The sequence below is a fragment of the Cyprinodon tularosa genome, unplaced genomic scaffold, assembly GCF_016077235.1.
Source record: "Cyprinodon tularosa strain WSP-4 unplaced genomic scaffold, ASM1607723v1 ctg949, whole genome shotgun sequence".
Classification (NCBI taxonomy): Eukaryota; Metazoa; Chordata; class Actinopteri; order Cyprinodontiformes; family Cyprinodontidae; genus Cyprinodon; species Cyprinodon tularosa.
The window spans coordinates 66,584-85,628 of record NW_024039728.1 but is presented as its reverse complement, the minus strand read 5'-3'; the positions used below and the strand labels follow the sequence as shown (position 1 = coordinate 85,628).

Sequence of the window (19,045 nt, the reverse complement as noted above, 5' to 3'; positions counted from 1 at the left end):
TGCAAGAAACGAACAAGCAAGTGAATATGTACATTCCCTGAGTAAATATTCTGGCAACAAACTATACATTTCTCACTAGAAATGTAATCAAAACTCATTTTAATGCAAAAACAAACTCAAGTCATTAATCTTTCCACAAAAAAATTAGCGAATGTCGGCCATATATATATTTTTTTCTTCTCCCAGCTGGAATCTTGAAAGTCACGTGACTAGGACGTAAAACAATAGAAAGCGTATAGGCAGAAGAAACGTAACAGTACCACAAAAAAATGGCCATTAATGTACCTCCACTACGTTTTGCAGTGTGGACCAACATAGTAGGGGTACATTTTCCCATGAGACTGGGTTGCAAGAAGCCTCCCAGATCTCCAGATGCATTTGAGATATCAAAAAAGTACTCCAGAGTGTTGTTCAGCATGGGGGTGAGTAGAAAATGAAGGCTAATCATGTTTTGGGTGTACTATTCCTTTAATCTTCCCTCCGAATAAATATTTGAAATTCAGCTTTGGGTCTAAGGAGCCTGTATAAGACATGATGCAAACACCTTTAATAAAGGTAGCCAAAAGAACTAAAATGTTCAGTGAATTATCAGGAATAACAGGGGATCTCATCACATGAACAACGGTGCAAAGAGTAATAATGCATTGACCCGTCGTATCATTTTATTTGATCGTATTTACCCCCACACTTTAAAGGGCGGTCAGTGGTGCAAAAAAGGTTGTGGACCGCTATTTGACAGACAGCCATTACTTTTTCTTACAAAAGGGGGAGAAAATTATTGGAAGGATTTTGATCACAAATCAATATAGTGAATAAACTAAAACTGCACCATCCATAAAACTAAAAAAAAAACTAATTCCGCATTTAACAATTTATTCAAATCAGTTTATAAAACAAGCAAACATGCTATAGATGATATTAATAAAAACTGTAACAATCCAAATGTTTTTTTTCCCGATCAGTTAAACATTTTTCAGATGTTCTCTAACGAATAAAAACAATTAGATTGTGTTAAAAAAGAAAAAGAAAAAACACCAGAAAAGTCTGATGCAACGTTTTTTTTTTTTTATCTCTCCACAGAGGTGGCTGGCCTCCTTTGCTATCTGCGAGATCAAACACATGTCATGATGCTTCCAGGATGACACACCATCACGCAAATTTCCGCTTCTCTAGCACAGAGTCGAACGTTACTTCAAAACTTTAGTGAATTTGAATCTTTTGAATTTCAAATGTCTACTTAACAAAGTTTGGCTGCTTTTTGGTGCAATTTCTGTTCGTTTAAAGGATTTACATAGGGAAACACTTCTAACGACGTTTTCTTAAATGGGAGAGAAAAAAAAAACATCAAAGAAAATTGATTTTAACAAACACCAATTAATAAAACTTTCACCTCTCTTTCCCTTCCAGCTCGTCTTTCCTGACTCCCACTAACAAAACAAGATTTATTACAAGAGTTTCCACTCCAGGAGGGTGGATGCATCCACAGAATAAAGTCTTCAGTTGGCTCAATGACGTTCTATTGTCTGGGTTTGCTAAATTAAACCTTTGAAGAGGGGAAATGTTGCACAATACCCTAATACAGCTCGCAGTTCAGGACAGCACTGCATCCTTTGTTCAGGAAGCAGCTAAAAACAACGAGATATTGCCCAACATTAGTGCTAGCAAGCCAAAAGTCAAACAGCTGAATTGGAGCTGCTATTAACCTGTCAAAAAACAAACACAAAGGTCTTACAGTACATTTTCTTTAAATGCTTTAATACCTTGCTTTGCAGTTAAGAAATTACCTACTTGGCAAATTAAACCAAAATACTCGAATCAACAATTTCCTGTTTAAGAAACCAGCTAGATGTTCACTAAGGGGCTGCAAAAAAAAAAAAGCAGCTGCTTATCAGTTGGAAATGCTCTAAAATAAATCAGTTAATGCACATTAAATTGCTTTGACATTTTTAGAAAGTGATAAAAAAAAAACATGCTTTAATTTCTGTTACTAACATTGTTTAAAAGCAACCATTTTTTTTCTGCAGGTCTCTGATCAGTCATTATGTGATCGGATGAATCTGCACCTCAACATTTTTGCATGGTGTTGATTCTTCTTTTTTCTATATCACTAATAAAAATGAAAGAAACATACCAGTCATATAGTGTTTGATTTTTAATTCAATTCAGAAAAACTTTATTGATTCCCAAAGAGAAATTAAATGCTGTAGTAACTCATAGGATTTTTTTTTTTATACATCCTTTTATAAAAGTGGAGATTTATTTATTAAAACAGTGTTTATTAGATGATTATTTCAACCGTCTATAAAACCCATAAAAAATAAATAAGGAAAACTCAATTGAATTCAGCCTTTAGGAACATGCCTTTCTAGAAAGATCCTTCATAAGTCAAAGGACTTTGAGAGAACATATAGCTTCATTTGTGAAATTAGATCAGTTTCTTTATAACCGGTCATTTCTAATGGAAATTTACGATTTTTTTTATTTCTTCATAGGAACAACAAAGCATATTTCCAGTTTTCTTCTTACCCGCAAAGAAAAAACATTCTGGGTAGACGTTATTAATTGTGAAACTGTCACAATCTGCACAAGCAAATGAGACTACCTGATTGAGTAGGACAGTTTCAATCCAATTAGCTAACATATAGTAAGGTTGCAAGACCAAAGAAAAATAAAATTCCCTTTATTTAGACATTTCATGAGATAATCTCACAATTATTGCTGATTTTTGGGTCAATTATTTAATTTTAAAACTTAGAAAAGTTAATTACGAAAAAATTTACGCTCAGAAAATGCTACAACTATTATTATTTTTTAATCTATCCATCCACAATAATCACCTTGCTTAAAGTCGTAGGGAAGCAGCTGTTCCAAACGTTGCATTTCCAAATTCTCTCTAGTGGTGCCCGACGCGAGTGAATAAAGTGAATGTGATTGGACGTTTATCAAGGGGGCGGGATTGTTGTGGTGGAAGGCTCGCAAGCACGTTTGGTTGTGGCCGGTTTGTGGGAAGCATCTTGCTAACCAGTTAGCAACTTAGTGCTAGTAGGTTCCCTATGGGAAATTCCATTGGGACCAAGTAGCACTAAATTGGTGACATAGAAACGACGCTGTCAAGGAACGCTATGGACAGCGGAAACATGCAAGAGGAGGAGAGTTTAGAGTTGGAGGTCGTGGATGAGTCTCCTCAGTCATCCATTTTTTATTTAGAGGAGGAAAGCGAGTACGAAGTAGCCTAGGAAACTAGCCCTATCCACCAGCAGCTAAAATCATTTTTTTCTGCGAGTGGTCTAGCCTCGATCAATGCCCCAGGCCCTAGAACTGACGGGCCTATCACAACGCAGAGATGTGTTTGAATTTCTGGATACAAAGTGGGCGGGATTTTGAGGGCGTGACGACAAAGCTGAGCAACGCTGGAGAAAGCACAACGAGGAAGACGGCAACAACTATTGAACGGTTCTCGTTTGACTCAGCTTTGGAATCAGTTTTGGAAGGATTAGACTTGGAGTTTTCGTTGAAACATGAGCAGGAAGAGGCTCTATGCTCATTCATTTTTAAAAAGGACGTATTCGCCAGTTTACAGACAGGCTGTTTGTTTACACTCCCCCACCAGCTTTCTGTCCCGCTTACTACGTCACAGTCAGTTGCGTTCATTGGTCAGAGCGTTGGTTAATAGGCGCAGACATAGTTAGAGAAACAACGGGTTGTTCTCATCAACAATCTTCCGATGTCTCATTCATCGGGGCCAGACTAAATTACACATTTAATCTTACATTTACAGTTTATCAGGCTAGGGATAAAGATGTTGTGGAAGAGGACGCCAGGGCGTCAGAAGCTTGGTTTGGTGTAGAAGGCTTCCAGCCGTACATGTTTGAGCCCTTGCCTCGCAACGCTGCCAGTACTGTTAGCTCTACGCCTGCCGAAGACACAGACGTCCATCCCCGTGAACACTGGGACGGAACTCAATGGGAAAGGAAAGGATTCTTAATATTTCAACTGTTGCGTATATTAGCTGCGACATATGAATCAAGATGCTATGACTGAAAAAATGTGATTGACAGATGACCGTTGATATATGATTGGCTGAATTTAGGTGTTCATGCTGACGTATAACTAATTGGCCTGCATAAAGTAATGAAAAAAACCACAGATTTTTAAGACAGGATTTTTTTTTTCTAAATAGAAATTTTCTAAATATTTGGGACAATATGGTCTGATAAAGAGTACGTTTATATACATGTTTAAGCCAGATTGACTTGATGTTTAAATATAACTTCCCTACAACTTTAAAATTAGAATATAGAGAGACAATACCGTAATGCCATTACTGTGCTATAAACTGTTATTCTAAACTAAATGGGAAAAACATTGTATTATAACAAGGATTAAATTATGGTAATATATTTGATTATTTTCCTATATGTTTAGGTTGATCTATGTATGTTAATAAACACTGTCCAATTCTCTTGGAGGGACATTTATTATGGCTTAAGACTATATCAATGTAAAGACTGTATAAAAAAAACAAATGAATTAGTTTTGAAGCTACATGCTTTACCATGGTTTAAGTAATACAGCTTTAGCTTATATTTCAGAGGAAACTAGTTATTTGCATAAAGAGATTATTAAATACTAACATAAAATATAGGAAATAATTACTTCTGGAATACTTCTTAGGGAGTAGAAAACTCTGAACTGTTTATGGATTAACTTTAGGAACAAGCGTCAACAAGCGAGTTGGTTGTGTACTTATTTTATGACATAATTTACAGTACTGCTACTGTGGCGGTGATATAACTCGACTATAGATGCGATAAAACAAAGTAACGAAAATTAAAGTTTCCAGTCAGGACAAAATAAAAAAGCGACGGAGAGGAGAGAGAGATAAGTCTTTAAAAATCCCTATTGATTTTCTGCAGGGCTGTCAAACTAGCTTAGCTGGCTAGCCCAGTCAGCTACATAATTAGCCTGTTAGCTACACAAGTTAGCTTCCACTTTCGAAGAAAGCAAAAGAAACGACACGACAAGTTACACCCAAACACTGTTGACGCAACTAAAATGGACCAAAGAGTCTATGAAAAACAGCAAACAGTCAAAATGAGGCTAACTTTAGCTAAAAGTCACTTTAACGGCTAGCAGCGTTCAAGCTAGCTCACTTGTAAGAGTGACGTGACGTCAAAGTTTTGAGTACGTGTCTCTTTCAAACAGGTAGAGACACAAATAACAGCAAAACAAATAGAAAACTATCCACATATACTCACGCTTTGTCAACCAGCTCCCGTACTTTCCACATGTTCAGCATCTTGACTGTGTGAAAAGGGGCTTTATGCCTCGGTGAGAAAAATAAAAAAAAAAGCCCTTCACACCGGGGGAGGAACAGCGAAACCAAACCTTGAACTCTGAAACTAATCTATTCCTCACCTCCTCTTTAAGACAGGAGGCGCAAACGCACCAGCAGGCGGACAGGAGAGCTTTCAGCCAGCAAATGAAACGTTCACGTCATCGAAACAGCCCGCAGCAGTGTTGGAGTTGTAGTTTATTATGCAGGTTTAGGTCAATGTGCGTAAAATGATCATTTAAAGTTAGGAAAGCTGCCGACTTCCTGGAGTGGCTTTGTATATATATATATATATATATATATATATATATATATATATATATATATATATATATATATATATATATATATATATATATATATATATATATATATATATATATATATATATATATACATATAAATAAAACATTTAAAATTTATTAAAATATTACATTTATTAAATACATATTTACAAAATAAAACTTGCCAGGGGTACAAGTATTAAAAAAAGAGTTTATTTTTTTCAAAATCTTTTATTTTTTTATTTTTTTGTTCCCCCCCCCCCCCCCCCCCCCAATATTTTCAGCTTAAAATTGAAAAAAAAAAGACCAGCTAAATGTTGAGAAAACTGTAAATCATTGTTTAAATTGTTTAATTTTGCATGTTTTTTCTTCCTCCAAATGTTTAAATTTGATCACTGATGCACTTTAAGAAATGGAAATGTTATGAGAGCTGTAAAAAAAATCCATTTAGTATTTTATACACTCTGTGTATACAAGAGGAAGAAGTCTAAGTATATGATGTGTGGTATATAGGCCAAAAATACAGTAAAAATAAAAAAATATAGCACTCATTGCAAAAACTTTTCCAAAGTAATACATTTTGTTTATTATGGAAGAGGACTAAGGCCATAGGAAAAAAAGAAAAGAAAGTTAACAGATTTTTAAATATTATTTCAGTTTAATGTGGGGGAAAAAGTCAGAATTCTGAATTTAATCTCAGAATTCTATGGAAGAAGATTATGGAAACCTAAAAAATAAAAAAAGTTAACTAATTTTTAAATATTATTTCAATGTAATATGGGAAAAAAGTCAGAATTCTGACTTTTATTCTCAGAATTTTGAATTTTATTCTCAGAACTCTGACTTTTCACCAGGTCCATTTGATGCTATTTCATTAATGGACGAGCAGAAGGTGATCAAAAGAAGAGAGCTAGTTTAGTCTCTAAAACAGACATGGCTACGGCTTGATGCTAACATGTTTGTTAGCTGTCAGAATTCTGAGATTAAAGTCAGAATTTTGAGATTAAAGTCAGAATTCTGTGGTTAAAGTCAGAATTCCGACTTTTTTCCCATATTAAACTGAAACAATATTTAAAAATCAGTTAATTTTTTTTTTTTTTTTTAGTGGCACTAATCCTCTTCTTTAGTTTTTAAAGCCTTTGAGTTTTCAAGATCATTGATGAAAGTGCTGTATTGAGATAGCTATTATAAAAATAGGACACAGATCGAAAATTCCCCTTATTAATGGGGAAATTTTTCCGAAAATAAAACAAGTTAAGCACAAAAAAAAGTCTCTTTCCAATTTAAAATTATCCAATTATCCAGAAAACAGTTGTTTAACAGTTTCTTCATTTAAGCCACAAAAGTTAAAGGAGCTCCTGATCAATGTAGTCTACTTAACAAACAAGATGACTGAAACATTTTACCAAAATATTTCTGATGTATTTATTTAAACATTTGTGTTTTTGAAGCCTCTACATTTCTCAGAAGCATATTGTTCACAGGAAGCCGTCATAAAACGCTGAGTTTTAGCTGTAAAGTGTTCTTTAGGACAGCTGTAACAACATCATCATTTTCCTATGGTGTGACTCCAATATAAAAAAAAAAAAATTCTTCGAAATGAATTCTTTAAAAGTAATAGATGGCCATCAGATTTCCATAAGTTGTGAAACTAAAACAGAAAAAAGTAACCAAGCAACAGTCTGAAAATACGTCGGTTTACACGGCTAGAGACGGAAATAGTAAATGAATGTGCTTCCTACAAATCAAATAAGCTGGTGTAAAAATGCAAATGCCTTCAGCTAAGAGATGTGAGAGATAATAGCTCTTGACCAAAACTCTGTGGGTAAAAATCCAGTGTAATAATTAGATCAGTTTAATTGTGCCTGTCGCTAGTTTCATATCTTTTATATTTATATCAGCAGCTTAAGAGCAATATACATTCATCAATTTAAGTGTTTTATTGGAATTTTACATCAACACAAACAAGCACATAATTTCAAAGTAAAAAAATAAAATAAAAAATAGAATACTAAGTATTTTTTTTGTCTGAAAAAGTTGGAGTTTATTTGCTTTCAGCCTTCATCACTGTGATACCCCTCAATTAAATCAAGCCCAACCTGCTTTGACTCTGCTGTGGCATCAGCCATTCTTTGCTGTGTTGGATCAGCGGGTTATCTGTGGCTGAGATGAAACGGTTGAATAAGCTCATCACAATGGCTGACTGAGCTTGGATGCCCTCTGGACTCAGTGCAATAAATGGAGTCTAACTAGAAAAAGATGAGCTCCTTCAGTGACAGACTGCTGCACCTTAAATGCACCAGGGAGCGTTATCACAGATTCTCCCTCCCATATGAGACTTCATAACATCACCATTCCCATTAAGCTAAATATGGGTTTACATTTAACAGTTTTTCTTTTCTTTTGGTCCCTTTATATAAAACTCTGCTGCTATTTTTTCACACCTCAGGTGTTGCTGCTATGATTATATCCACTTCCTGTAAAAATGTCCAAAGCTGTATATGTTGCTTATTCATTCTTTTTTATTGCCTGATCAGCGTTTTTTTTTTTCAAAACTTATTTTTGGTCTTATGGTATAGTATTTGTATTTTTATTAGTTTTTTTTATTTAGTGTCTACACTTGTGTGATCCTTTTACTCTAATGCTTGTCTTTGAAGGTGTTACACCATAAAAATTCCCCAATAAAGGGATTTTTTTATTCTATTCTAGATAGGGATTGGCGGCCTTGGGTCGCTTGGGTCTCAGAGGTCTTGAGTTCAAGTCCCACTTCCACAGCCTTCACTCTGGGTCCCTGAGCAAGACCCTTAACCCAACACTGCTTCCTGGGTGTCTCAGAATGGCAGCCCACTGCTCACCAATGGGATGTCTTAAATGTAGAGAGTGATTTTCGTTGATGTCTTATTGTACTGCTGCCCCTTGGCCAGGTCTCCCTCGAAAGAGAGATTTTATCTCAAGGGACTTCCTGGTAAAATAAAGGTTAAATAAAATAAATAAAAATGATTGTACTTGTGACAATGTAATGAAAATAAAGTTGAATTTTATTCTATTGCTTTCAGGGGCCAATTAATAAGTAATTCGATTCTGCTTCTGTACTCTTCAATATCAGTATGAATGCAGTGAAGTACAGTGATGGCAGCCTCATGCTGTGGGATATTTTCTTTAGCTGTTCAAATAATATAGAGAAGCTAATCAAAGAGAATGGAGGACGGAATGCATGAGGAAAACCTGCAACAAGGAAGGGTGTCCTGATATTAATTCAATACGTCATCAGCTGGAAGAGTTAGAAAAACGCCTGATTGAGTGATTTTACCTTTTAGTTACAAAAACATGTAAGACAACAACTCACCCATTTGTTATGAAACAACCTCAACATAAACTTAAGATTTAGATATAAAATAAAATATAGATAGACATAGCTCCTCCTCCGGTAGGATAGCATCTTCTACTCCGCTAACAGACACTGTTGTGTTCACATTGGATCTTTTCGGGATCCAAGAGCGGAACGCTGCAGATTGCTTCTATCAGTGAGCATATATCAGAGATTTTTCATGCAAGTCGACCGATTCCTAATATCAATATCAGCTTTAGACGTCTCTAGTAAGAAGTCTAAAGGGGATATTTTCTGCAGCATTTCATGAACAACAACTTTCAAGCAGCTCCCAGTCATCCTCTAACGCAGAGGTTCCCAAAGTGGAGGTCGGGACCGTCCCCAGACGCATATAACAACCTTCATTGATGTCATCCCTGGATTGTCAAATTGCCTAAAAATATATCAAAATGTGAACTCACTGGCCACTTTATTAGGCACACCCTTCCAACTAGCAGCAACTAGTCAGCAACTCATTGCATTTAAGCACATAGAAATGGTGAAGATGATCTGATGCACTTCAAACCCAACATCAGAATAGCGAAAAATGCTGGATTAAAGGTATACTATGCAACCAGTGTTGATTTTCCAGCGAGGCTCCCCCCAGAGGGCGAAAGTAAAAGTGCACTGTCGTAAATATGCTCAGCTGTTCTCCTGGTTTCTCCGTCAAGCCAGGCGCGGTTGTTTTGAACTTAGCAGACAGGCGAACGCAACCAATCACCATGTCTACTGCGGTAAGTGACTATTTTGTTCACATTTTCGAGTTTAAAAATTTAGCATGTTTTCATACATTATGTTGTTATGCATGTATCTAAATAACAAAGATTATAGTTAGCCAAGGTTTCGCCGTAAAGCAAGACCGACTCTCGCGATGCACGAGACTTCTGAGCCTGTGGGTGCGGGCCGAGGACTCCTGCAATTGCAAGTACGGTATTTCCCCTACAGACCACCAGGGCGGCGGAGAAAACCTTTGTTTGACCTGAAATGACTCATTTAATCATCCAAAACGTTATGGAACACATTAATTAACTGAAAAATGTTGCATAGTATGCCTTTAAGTTACTTTGTAACCAGAGGTGGGTACTAACTAGTTACATTTACTTTAGTAAGTTTTGATAAAATATCTGCTTTAAGGAGTAGTTTTACAGCATTGTAATTATACTTGGGTAAAATTATGATAGAGTATCATTACACTTGCCTGAGGCAAATTTCCTTGTCCTCCATTCATCATGAGTTACTTCCTTTAATGACAACAAGCCTGTTTTTAACAAATATGCACATTTGAGACACTTTCACACACTTTCTTATTCTTTGCGGCACTAAAGCTTTATTGATTAATTGTTCTTTTCCATTTGCTGAATCTGTTGTGTCATTTGGAGGTTTAGTGAAAATATAGTAAATATTATCCTGTAATTTAACCTATTCTACATACAGTACATATGCATTTGATTGATTATATATATATTTTACTTTTTTCATTGCATTTAAATTTTTTACTGTGCAATATCTGTATCTTTTGAATTGGTTATTTTTATCCTATTCTTTGAAAAAACTGAATTTGCATATCACTTTATATTTTGTTCAGTTTTACATTATAAAAAAAAATAGAATGTTTCCATGATTATGGGTAGGAAGTAGATCAGTTACTCAATAAAAGATGTTTTGTTCACATTCATCTCTGATGGTTGTTTGTCTCACCTACCAAGCAGGACCGGTCTGAACTGCAAACAAGTCTGCAGAGAGGATCATCAGGTCTGACCTTCCCTGTCCTGGGGAAAAACTGTTTTTTTCCCCAGGTTATCTTTCTGTTAAACACAATGAACACCTCCCAGCCCGGCTGGTCAGACTCTGCTAAAACAATGAAGCCCTTTTTGCGCCATTAAACAAGCCTTCCCTCTTTTGTTTCTATAGAAGAAGAGCTGCACGTTTACATATTGTTAATGATCACACACTACCTCCATTCAGACACACAGCACTCAGTGTTTAGCACTAATAGTAGCACAGACTGTTAATTAAACAATGTGTCTAAACTTTATCTAACTTATGCTGAAAGAGAGGCCCCAAATGAAATTTTATCGTATCCTGTGCGATGGCTATAAAGCTTCTTCCTCTTGTTTTATCTTGTCCTTTTATCCCTCTAAGCTTTCTCTACATATTGCGGCTGTATTAATAGTTAACTACACAATGGAGAACCAATGTCAAATTCCTTGTTTATGTTCAGACTTGATCATTAAAATTTACTAGATACTCTATTCGGTCTCACTGAGCTTCTGTCATTTTGTCAAGAATCAGCAGATGCAAGTAGCGGCAGGTATTCCACCAGGAAAACCTCTGAACCCTGCAGGATCATGGATAAAGAGAAACATAACTGTGTTAATCTTTAAGGTTTTTAAAAAAATTATCTGAATTTACAAAACCATATATCTGTTATGTTAAATGTAAAACATTAGATTTACTTTTGCCAAATAGTCATACTAAAAGGTATTTTATTATGTTGAAAGCACCTAAACATCATAGGTAATTTGATCATTTGAATTATTTGCGAAGTTGGCAAAGTCTTGTCTTACTGAATGATAACTTTCTGAAAATGTTAATATATCCATGACATTTATGGCAAAGAAAGGTTTCGTTCTAAACTGTCCCTATCATGGTTTTATCTAAAGGTCTGAACCCAAGATACAGAAGACCAAACAGAGAGACCAGGGAAAAGTTTAAACAGGTTTATTAGGGAAAAATGTGATGAAATCAGTGCTGCTCAGAGTAGAAGGGAATGAGTCCAGTGCTGCTCTGAACACTGCCAAACCGGAACTGGAAGGTGAGGGGAAGACACTGCGGTTAATTCAGGCTCAGTGGGAAATTTGAATCTTGGTTTAGAATTGGAGGAAAAGGTTGCAGACTCACTTCTCCAGGGAAAGGTGTCCTTTATGGAATCCAGACTTTGAGGATTGAACGAGAGATTGTCTTGTTTGGTGATGGGTGGACTGGGTTACTCAGACTGCGGTTGTTCCCTGGTGAATGGAGAAGCTGACCGCCACTCTGATTTCCTGTGGAATTTGAACGGGCTGCGGTGCAGATGAAACCTTTGCTTGGTGTGAAGCTCAAACAACCTCTTGGGGAAAGTAGGTCCAAACTTCCTGTTTGGAACCCCAGCTCAGTTAGAAGCTCAGTTGAACCTTCCAGAGAGAGAAGGTCTGAACAAATCCAGTTTGCAGGATGACTTCCTGCCGAGAGGCAAAGACAAAAACAAAGTTAAGACTCAGGTTGACAAAAACTCAGCTTGACTCGAGAATCCAAAACTGGCAAACAAAACCTCAGGTTAGACTCTGCTAAACTAAGCATGGCTAGAGTACCCTGTATTGGCAAACACTCTGGCGTCGAGGTAGTGGCAGTCAGCAGCTTAAGAACACTCCACCGTTAATAAGGCAATGAGCTGCAGGTGTGTAGGGAGACCCAATGAGGACGGGGCACCACCTGGTGGTGGAGCAAAGGAAACACAAAAACAGACCACACAAACTGGATTCCTGACAGTCCCATCTTCTCTGGACACGTAAGGGGGGAGAAAGCAAGGATGCATACGGGAAGAAGCTGGGAAGCAGAAGAATATCAGAGATATGTGGTCAGGGATGAAGAAGATCTCAGGCTTCAAGTAGAAAGAGCAAAGGGGCAGATGGGGGTCTGGAAAGAGCCAATGAACTGAATGCATTCTTTGGTTGGTTAAGTACAGGAAGTGTGGTGATCACTACCCTGATAGCTGACCCAATTGCTCATTTTACTCACCTAACTCGCCTAACTCTGCCCGGTTACGAGCCATCATTCATCTTATCCACCTGCTCCTGCTGCTCTATATACGGCTCAATTCCAGCTATCAGGGCCAGATCATTGTTTGTTGAGTTGGAGACCATTGCTGATTCCATAGTTCATGCTTTTGTTCATGGAGGCCAGTGGTGAGAGAACGAATATATGGATGGAAGGCTTTTGAGCGCCATGGTGAAGAAAGGTGGCTATATTGGTCACTGATTTTTATTTATTTATTTTTTGTTTTCGAATGTCACAAATTTTTATTTCTGAATTTTGAGTTTTTATATTGGTTTACCTGGTGAGAATAAACAAATGAGATGAATTTATATATTTGTTTTTTTATTACGTTGCCTAATAATTCTGCACAATAATATTTACCTGCACACACAGACATCTATCTAGCCTCGTGAGACCATCCTGATATCGCAAGCTTTCAAGGTTTCACTCGCAGATCAGTCTGGAGACTCTCCGTTAAAGAAAATTTGGAGCCGTTCACCAAACGAACGTCCAATCAGCGTTGGCTTTGAGGCGGGTTGGGGTGTGACGCAACGAGAAGCACGACAGTTCAGTCTAAAGAACATGGCGGCTTCAGCCGATGAAACTAGCGTTAGCGTGGCTATCGAGCAAGTTTTATCGGAATTACAGAGTATTTCTTCACTGAAAGAAGAGCAAAACACTGCTCTGGAGGCTTTTCTCAGAGGAAAAGATGTTTTTGCTCTTCTCCCGACTGGTTTCGGCCAGAGTAGCCTGGCTTGTGGTTTTGTTTTCGTCGTCGCTCTGTTAGCACGTCATATGCTTCGTTGATCTGATTGGTTTATTTGGCCCGTCTATCACCAACATAGGCCAATCGGCTAACCAGTATTTTCACCCCTTCCTAAAATTACTTCAACGGAAGGTTTCCAGATGGATATGCGGAGCAAATCCATCTGGCGGAGTCAGGTTAACAGACATCCTCATGAAATGGCCAAGAAAAAAGAAAACCTATTAAAAAAATATGAAACTTTGATATTAAATAGTCTTTTGGGTTCAGCTTCATGACCCGCCCCTGCTCCATAGAGCCCCCTAATAGGCTTAGCCTCACTGGGAGTGGTGGACTAGTGGTTACAGCATTGTGCCTGGTCTTGGAGGTTCTGTGTTCAAGTCCCACAGAGTCCCTGGGCAAGACTTTAACCTGGGTGCCCCACAATGGCAGCCCACTGCTCCCAAAGGGGATGGGTTAAATGCAGAGAGTAAATTTTCTTGCTCTGTGACATTCTAATGACAATAAAAGTTGAAGAAAAAGAAAGGAAAATACTTTCTCGCTGCTTACCTCAATAGACTGAGGCTGAAACCTCAACAGGGATTTATCATAGGGGCTGACCAGCAGCGTCCTTCTGCTCCAGAGCAGATTATTTAATTAATGCGTAACATACTCATGAAATGAAGTGGATTTTAGCGCACAATTAATGCATTTTAAGGATTACATTTACAAAGCTTGACTTTGCATATTTTACAAATAATTTTACAAAATTTAGAGGTGAGGTTTAGCCTCCCTAGTATTAAATGAGAAATCGCCACCGTTTCCGGCTTACAGCCGTTAACACCTAAAACAACTAGTTGAAAAAGAAAATAATCAGTTACTACAACAGTTAGTTATCCTTTGGGATCAATAAAGTCTTTCTGAATTAATTTTTTTTGAATATGTATGAGATCTAACCAAATAAATAACCAAAAAATATCTATTACATGATATATTACGATATTTCATTGGTGCTGATTTAAAACATTAGAAGAATTCATTACAAAAGAATATATATGCATCGTTTTACTTTTATAAAACTATAAAAATGTATTAGTCCCCCAAAACCCGGACAACTAAGGGTGCAGACCAGGAAGCAAAGACACACCTCTCTGTTACTTTTCTACTGTTACCCACTCATTACTCCATCCAGACAGTGTCTTGCCCACGACAAATATCTAATAATTTAGAAGATTCCCAAAGGAGTAAATCATAATAATCCAATTAAAATTAAAAATACCTCAAATTGAGGAAAAAGTTGAAACGATTAAATGTAGTTTATTTAACATAACATCTCTTTCTTTAAGAAGTCTGCTAGTTAGTGTCTTGATTTGTCATGATCACATTGACTTATGTTGTCTTACAGAAACTTGGCTGCAGCAAGAGGATTAGATGTTGGAGATCGTCCTGTTTTTCAGTGTAGTCCTGTTTCTCTGATGATGACTCTGACTATGTGCTCTCTTCGTCTTCTGGCATGGGAGCTGGCTCGGAGCTCGTCTGCCTGGCTGTGTGTTTCCTGGACGGGGCCGCCTTTTACAGCTGCTTTTTCTATGTCTGCTTCTGTCTCCTTGAACCCCAGTCGGCCTGAGCAGATGGCCGCTCACACTGAGCCTGGTTCTGCTGGAGGTTTCCTCCTGTTAAAAGAGAGTTTTTTTTACCTTCACTGTCGCTACAAGCATGCTTAGTGTGAGGGATTGCCTTCCAGTCATAGAAAACTTTGAATCAATTTGACCGAATTATGTGGTGAACTGTAAATTGCCTTGAGATGATATGTGTTGCGAATTAGTGCTATGGAAATAGACAGAATTTAACTGAATTGAATCTATTAGTTCAATCTCTAACGTTCTGCTCTCTCTGCTTTTTCTCATAGTAGCTTCATCTGGTCTGTTCCTGTTTGGCTGTGACTCCATCCTGGAGAGAAATATCAGCTGTGCTGCTGCCACCAACACCTTTGTTTCTAGATGTTGGAGATCGGCCTGCTTTTCAGTGTAGTCCTGTTTCTCTGACTGTGACTAACTGGATGTGCTCTCTTCCTCCTCTTACATGGGAGCTGGCTTGGAGCTCGTCTGCCTGGCTGTGTGTTTCCTGGACGGGGCCGCCTGTGGAGCTGGTTTACAGTTTCCTTTTGTATCTATGCTTCTTTTTCTATGTCGGCTTCTGTCTCCTTGAACCCCAGTCGGCCTCAGCAGATGGCCGCTCACACTGAGCCTGGTTCTGCTGGAGGTTTCTTCCTGTTAAAAGGGAGTTTTTTCCCTCCACTGTCGCTACAAGCATGCTTAGTGTGAGGGATTGCTGAAGAGACAATGAGTTGATGCAATCAGCTGGTTTTCCTTGGATAGAAAACTTTGAATCAATCTGACTGGATGATCTGGTTGAACTGTAAAATACCCTGAGATGACATGTGTTGTGAATTGGCGCTATAGAAAGTAACTGAATGGAATTTTATTATTCCAAATATCACAATATATGGTCTTTGTTAATGTATCGTTTCTCATATATTGTATTATGTATTTTATGGTGAAATTCATGCCAATTCAAACTCTTGATATCTACCAAATATAATTTCTTAAATAATAACTTTTCAAATCCTCAGTAAGTAAAGTATTTTCTCTTTAAACAATAATACGAATCCCCCTAAAAGATTTTCTTTTCTCTGCAAATATGTCTCAGCCGCCCCAGGACTGTAATGCCACATAACAGTCAGCGGGTCACCACCCCATGTGTGCTCGCCGTCCCTCCTCATCCTGCATTCAGACATGCTACAGTGACCCAGTGATGCTGTGTGACAGGCCGGGCAGGGCACTTGCTGTTTGTGTCAATCCAGATCAATCACCCCCTCTTCTGGACGGACAACGTCATCAACGGCCAGAAAGGTCAACGAGTGTGCTCAAGCCGGGTCTGATGTCGTGAGCAGGGAGGTCATCGGCGCACATTTGAATGGCTGCCTGTTTTTCTAAATATATCGACTCCACTGGTTTGTTGATAAAATCAATCTGAGCTCCATCCCTCTAACTTTTTTCCTTTCTTTTGAAATGGAAGAGCATAATCCCCATCGGTGGTCACTTTATTTAGTCATCTTTCCAAAACTCTCTTGTGACTGGATTCGTGCAAAAAGTATTAAGACTCTTTATTTTATTGATTGATATTCCAGAGGGTAAAATGAGCCCCCAGATGCCCTACATTCGAGAGGGTTTCTGTTCTCTAATGATACATATAAATACGGCCAATTGCTTACACTTCTACAGAGGAGCGGGAAGAAACAACACAATAGGCAAAATACAACCCATCTGAGGAAAAAACAACAAGAAACAGCACTTAACGGCCCAGAATGCACTGTACCCTGGGGAGAAACCTCAATTACTGTTACACGTCCAAAAAGAAGAACTCTGGGAGAAGTGATTGCCTAGATGGAAATGGCTGTGTTTGTGCATGTGTGAGTGTGTGTGTTTTTTTTTTCTTCTTTGGTGGGTGTTGGCTGGAGGAGGAGGGATGGAGAGGCACTCAGTTAAATGATCTTTCCCGAACACTTTGCCTCTGTGACGTTGAAGCGAGCTGTTGATTGACGTGCACTTCTCGACAGAAACCAGAGCTATCAACGTATCCGCCGCGCATTAGGGATGGCACGGTCCTCGGGGAGGGGCCTAAGTGGTAAATGATGTTGCTGGAGACACTCTCTGTCAACAGCGTGTGTGTGTCTGTGAGTACGTGAGTGCTGAGGACGGCAAAGCATTCAATCAGAGCTTTGATTGAAAAACCTTCATGTCCTTAAAGATCAGGATTGTGTACACTGATTTATGGGGGTTCCTCTGTGTGTGTGTGTGTGTGTGTGTGTGTGTGTGTCTGGATAGAGAGATGAATCTGATGTTTTTGTATGTTTTGTTTGGAATCCACTGAAAGGAAAGGGTGAAATCAAATATTTCGTTAAAGTTATATAAAAGCAAAGTTTGGATTTCAACTTTAGAGAAGAAGACAGAAAATAACTTTGCTGTAGAAACTGTTCTAGACCCAAAAAGTACTGTTAATGCCAAACTTTTCTTGTGCCTTTAAAAAAGTTATTGACAATATGTAACCTTTTATTAATTCATTACAAATTAAACAAACTTCTACAAATCTTATATAGTCTATAATGTATTTATTCTAAACGACAGAGCAATAGAGAGCAGAGAACCCTGCAGAACGTTCATGAGAAGTTCATAATCAGATGTTTTTAGGCGGGCAAGTGATCGGGTCTGGTTGTTTAGGACGCTCTGATCTGGTCCATGTCTGACTTTTTAAAGGCGCATTTAAGCCACATTCATGTGTATTCCTGAATCCAACTCATGTCTGATTATTTTCCTCTCCACTGTCGCTGCAAGTAGGAGTGGATTTAGGAAAATTGGGGCCCTAGGCAAAGACAGGCAGGGGGCCCCTATGAATTGAGAAGACAACCATTAAAACAGACCCATTCTACAGATAGAGAAATGTTAATAGAATAGACATCCATTATCTGTTCTAGGTTGTGTCCCTCTCTTCTTGTCCCTTTTCTTCTTGTTTTCCTCTCTATGTTTTGTACTCAGCTGACTTTTCATGCTGTCTCTAAAGGAATGAAAGATTTTTTCCAAGCACTAAGCTCACTTAGCTGATTGCTCCTTCCTGTGTTTCCAAAAAGGCCAAAGTAAATAACCCAGTCCTTCTTTTCACTGCGGACAAGCCATGATCTGTTTATCTGTTCTCCATTTTTCATTTGGATGAAATAATAGCTGCATGAATCATGACAGCAGACAAGATAGAGGAGAGCAGGAGGCGGGGTTACCAATCTACTCGCTCTGGAGAGCAGAGTTCGCTGCTTTTAGATAAAGTAAAGTAAGTAAGTAAACTTTATTTGTATAGCACTTTTCACAGACAAAGTCACAAAGTGCTTCACATGATAAAATAAAAACAACACAAGTAAAAACAGATAAAATGCAATAAAAGCTAAAATAAATAAGGGAATAAAACGATAAGCTATGTGCTTTGGAAGGCTAGCGAAAACAGGTGTGTTTTTAGCTGCTTTTTAAAGATATCCACCGAGTCCAGAGAGCGCAGGGATAGGGGGAGTTCATTCCAGAGACGGGGTGCCACCGCTTTAAAGGACCGGTCTCCTCGGGTTTTAAAACGGGTCTGAGGAACCATAAGCAGGTTTTAACCTGAAGACCTTAGGCTACGGACCGACGTATACGGCTGGATCAGACCTGTCATGTAGCCAGGCGCCTGTCCATGTAGGGCCCTGAAGGTAAGGACCAGGATTTAAAAAATTATCCTGGAAGCAACAGGAAGCCAATGTAGGGACTTCAGGAGAGGATTAACATGGCCTGTCCTATTTGTGCGGGTCAGGAGTCTTGCAGCAGAGTTCTGGACAAGTTGTAGGCAACCCAGCTCCTTCTTGCTCAGACAGGTAAACAGGCTGTTACAGTAATCCAGTCTTGAAGAAACAAAGGCATGGATGATTCTCTCCAAATCATCGT

General features: G+C 38.2%; 1 protein-coding gene across 1 annotated transcript in view; it reads right to left on the bottom strand.

Moving 5' to 3' along the window:
• The window catches only part of clint1a (clathrin interactor 1a), a 29,115-nt gene extending 23,671 nt beyond the window's left edge, over window positions 1-5,444 (bottom strand). The window contains exon 1 of the mRNA XM_038275175.1: window positions 5,259-5,444. Coding sequence (XP_038131103.1) covers window positions 5,259-5,299 — 41 coding nt within the window. The 5' untranslated portion in view covers window positions 5,300-5,444. The remainder of the gene's footprint in view (window positions 1-5,258) is intronic.
• Between the last annotated feature and the right edge of the window lie 13,601 nt (window positions 5,445-19,045).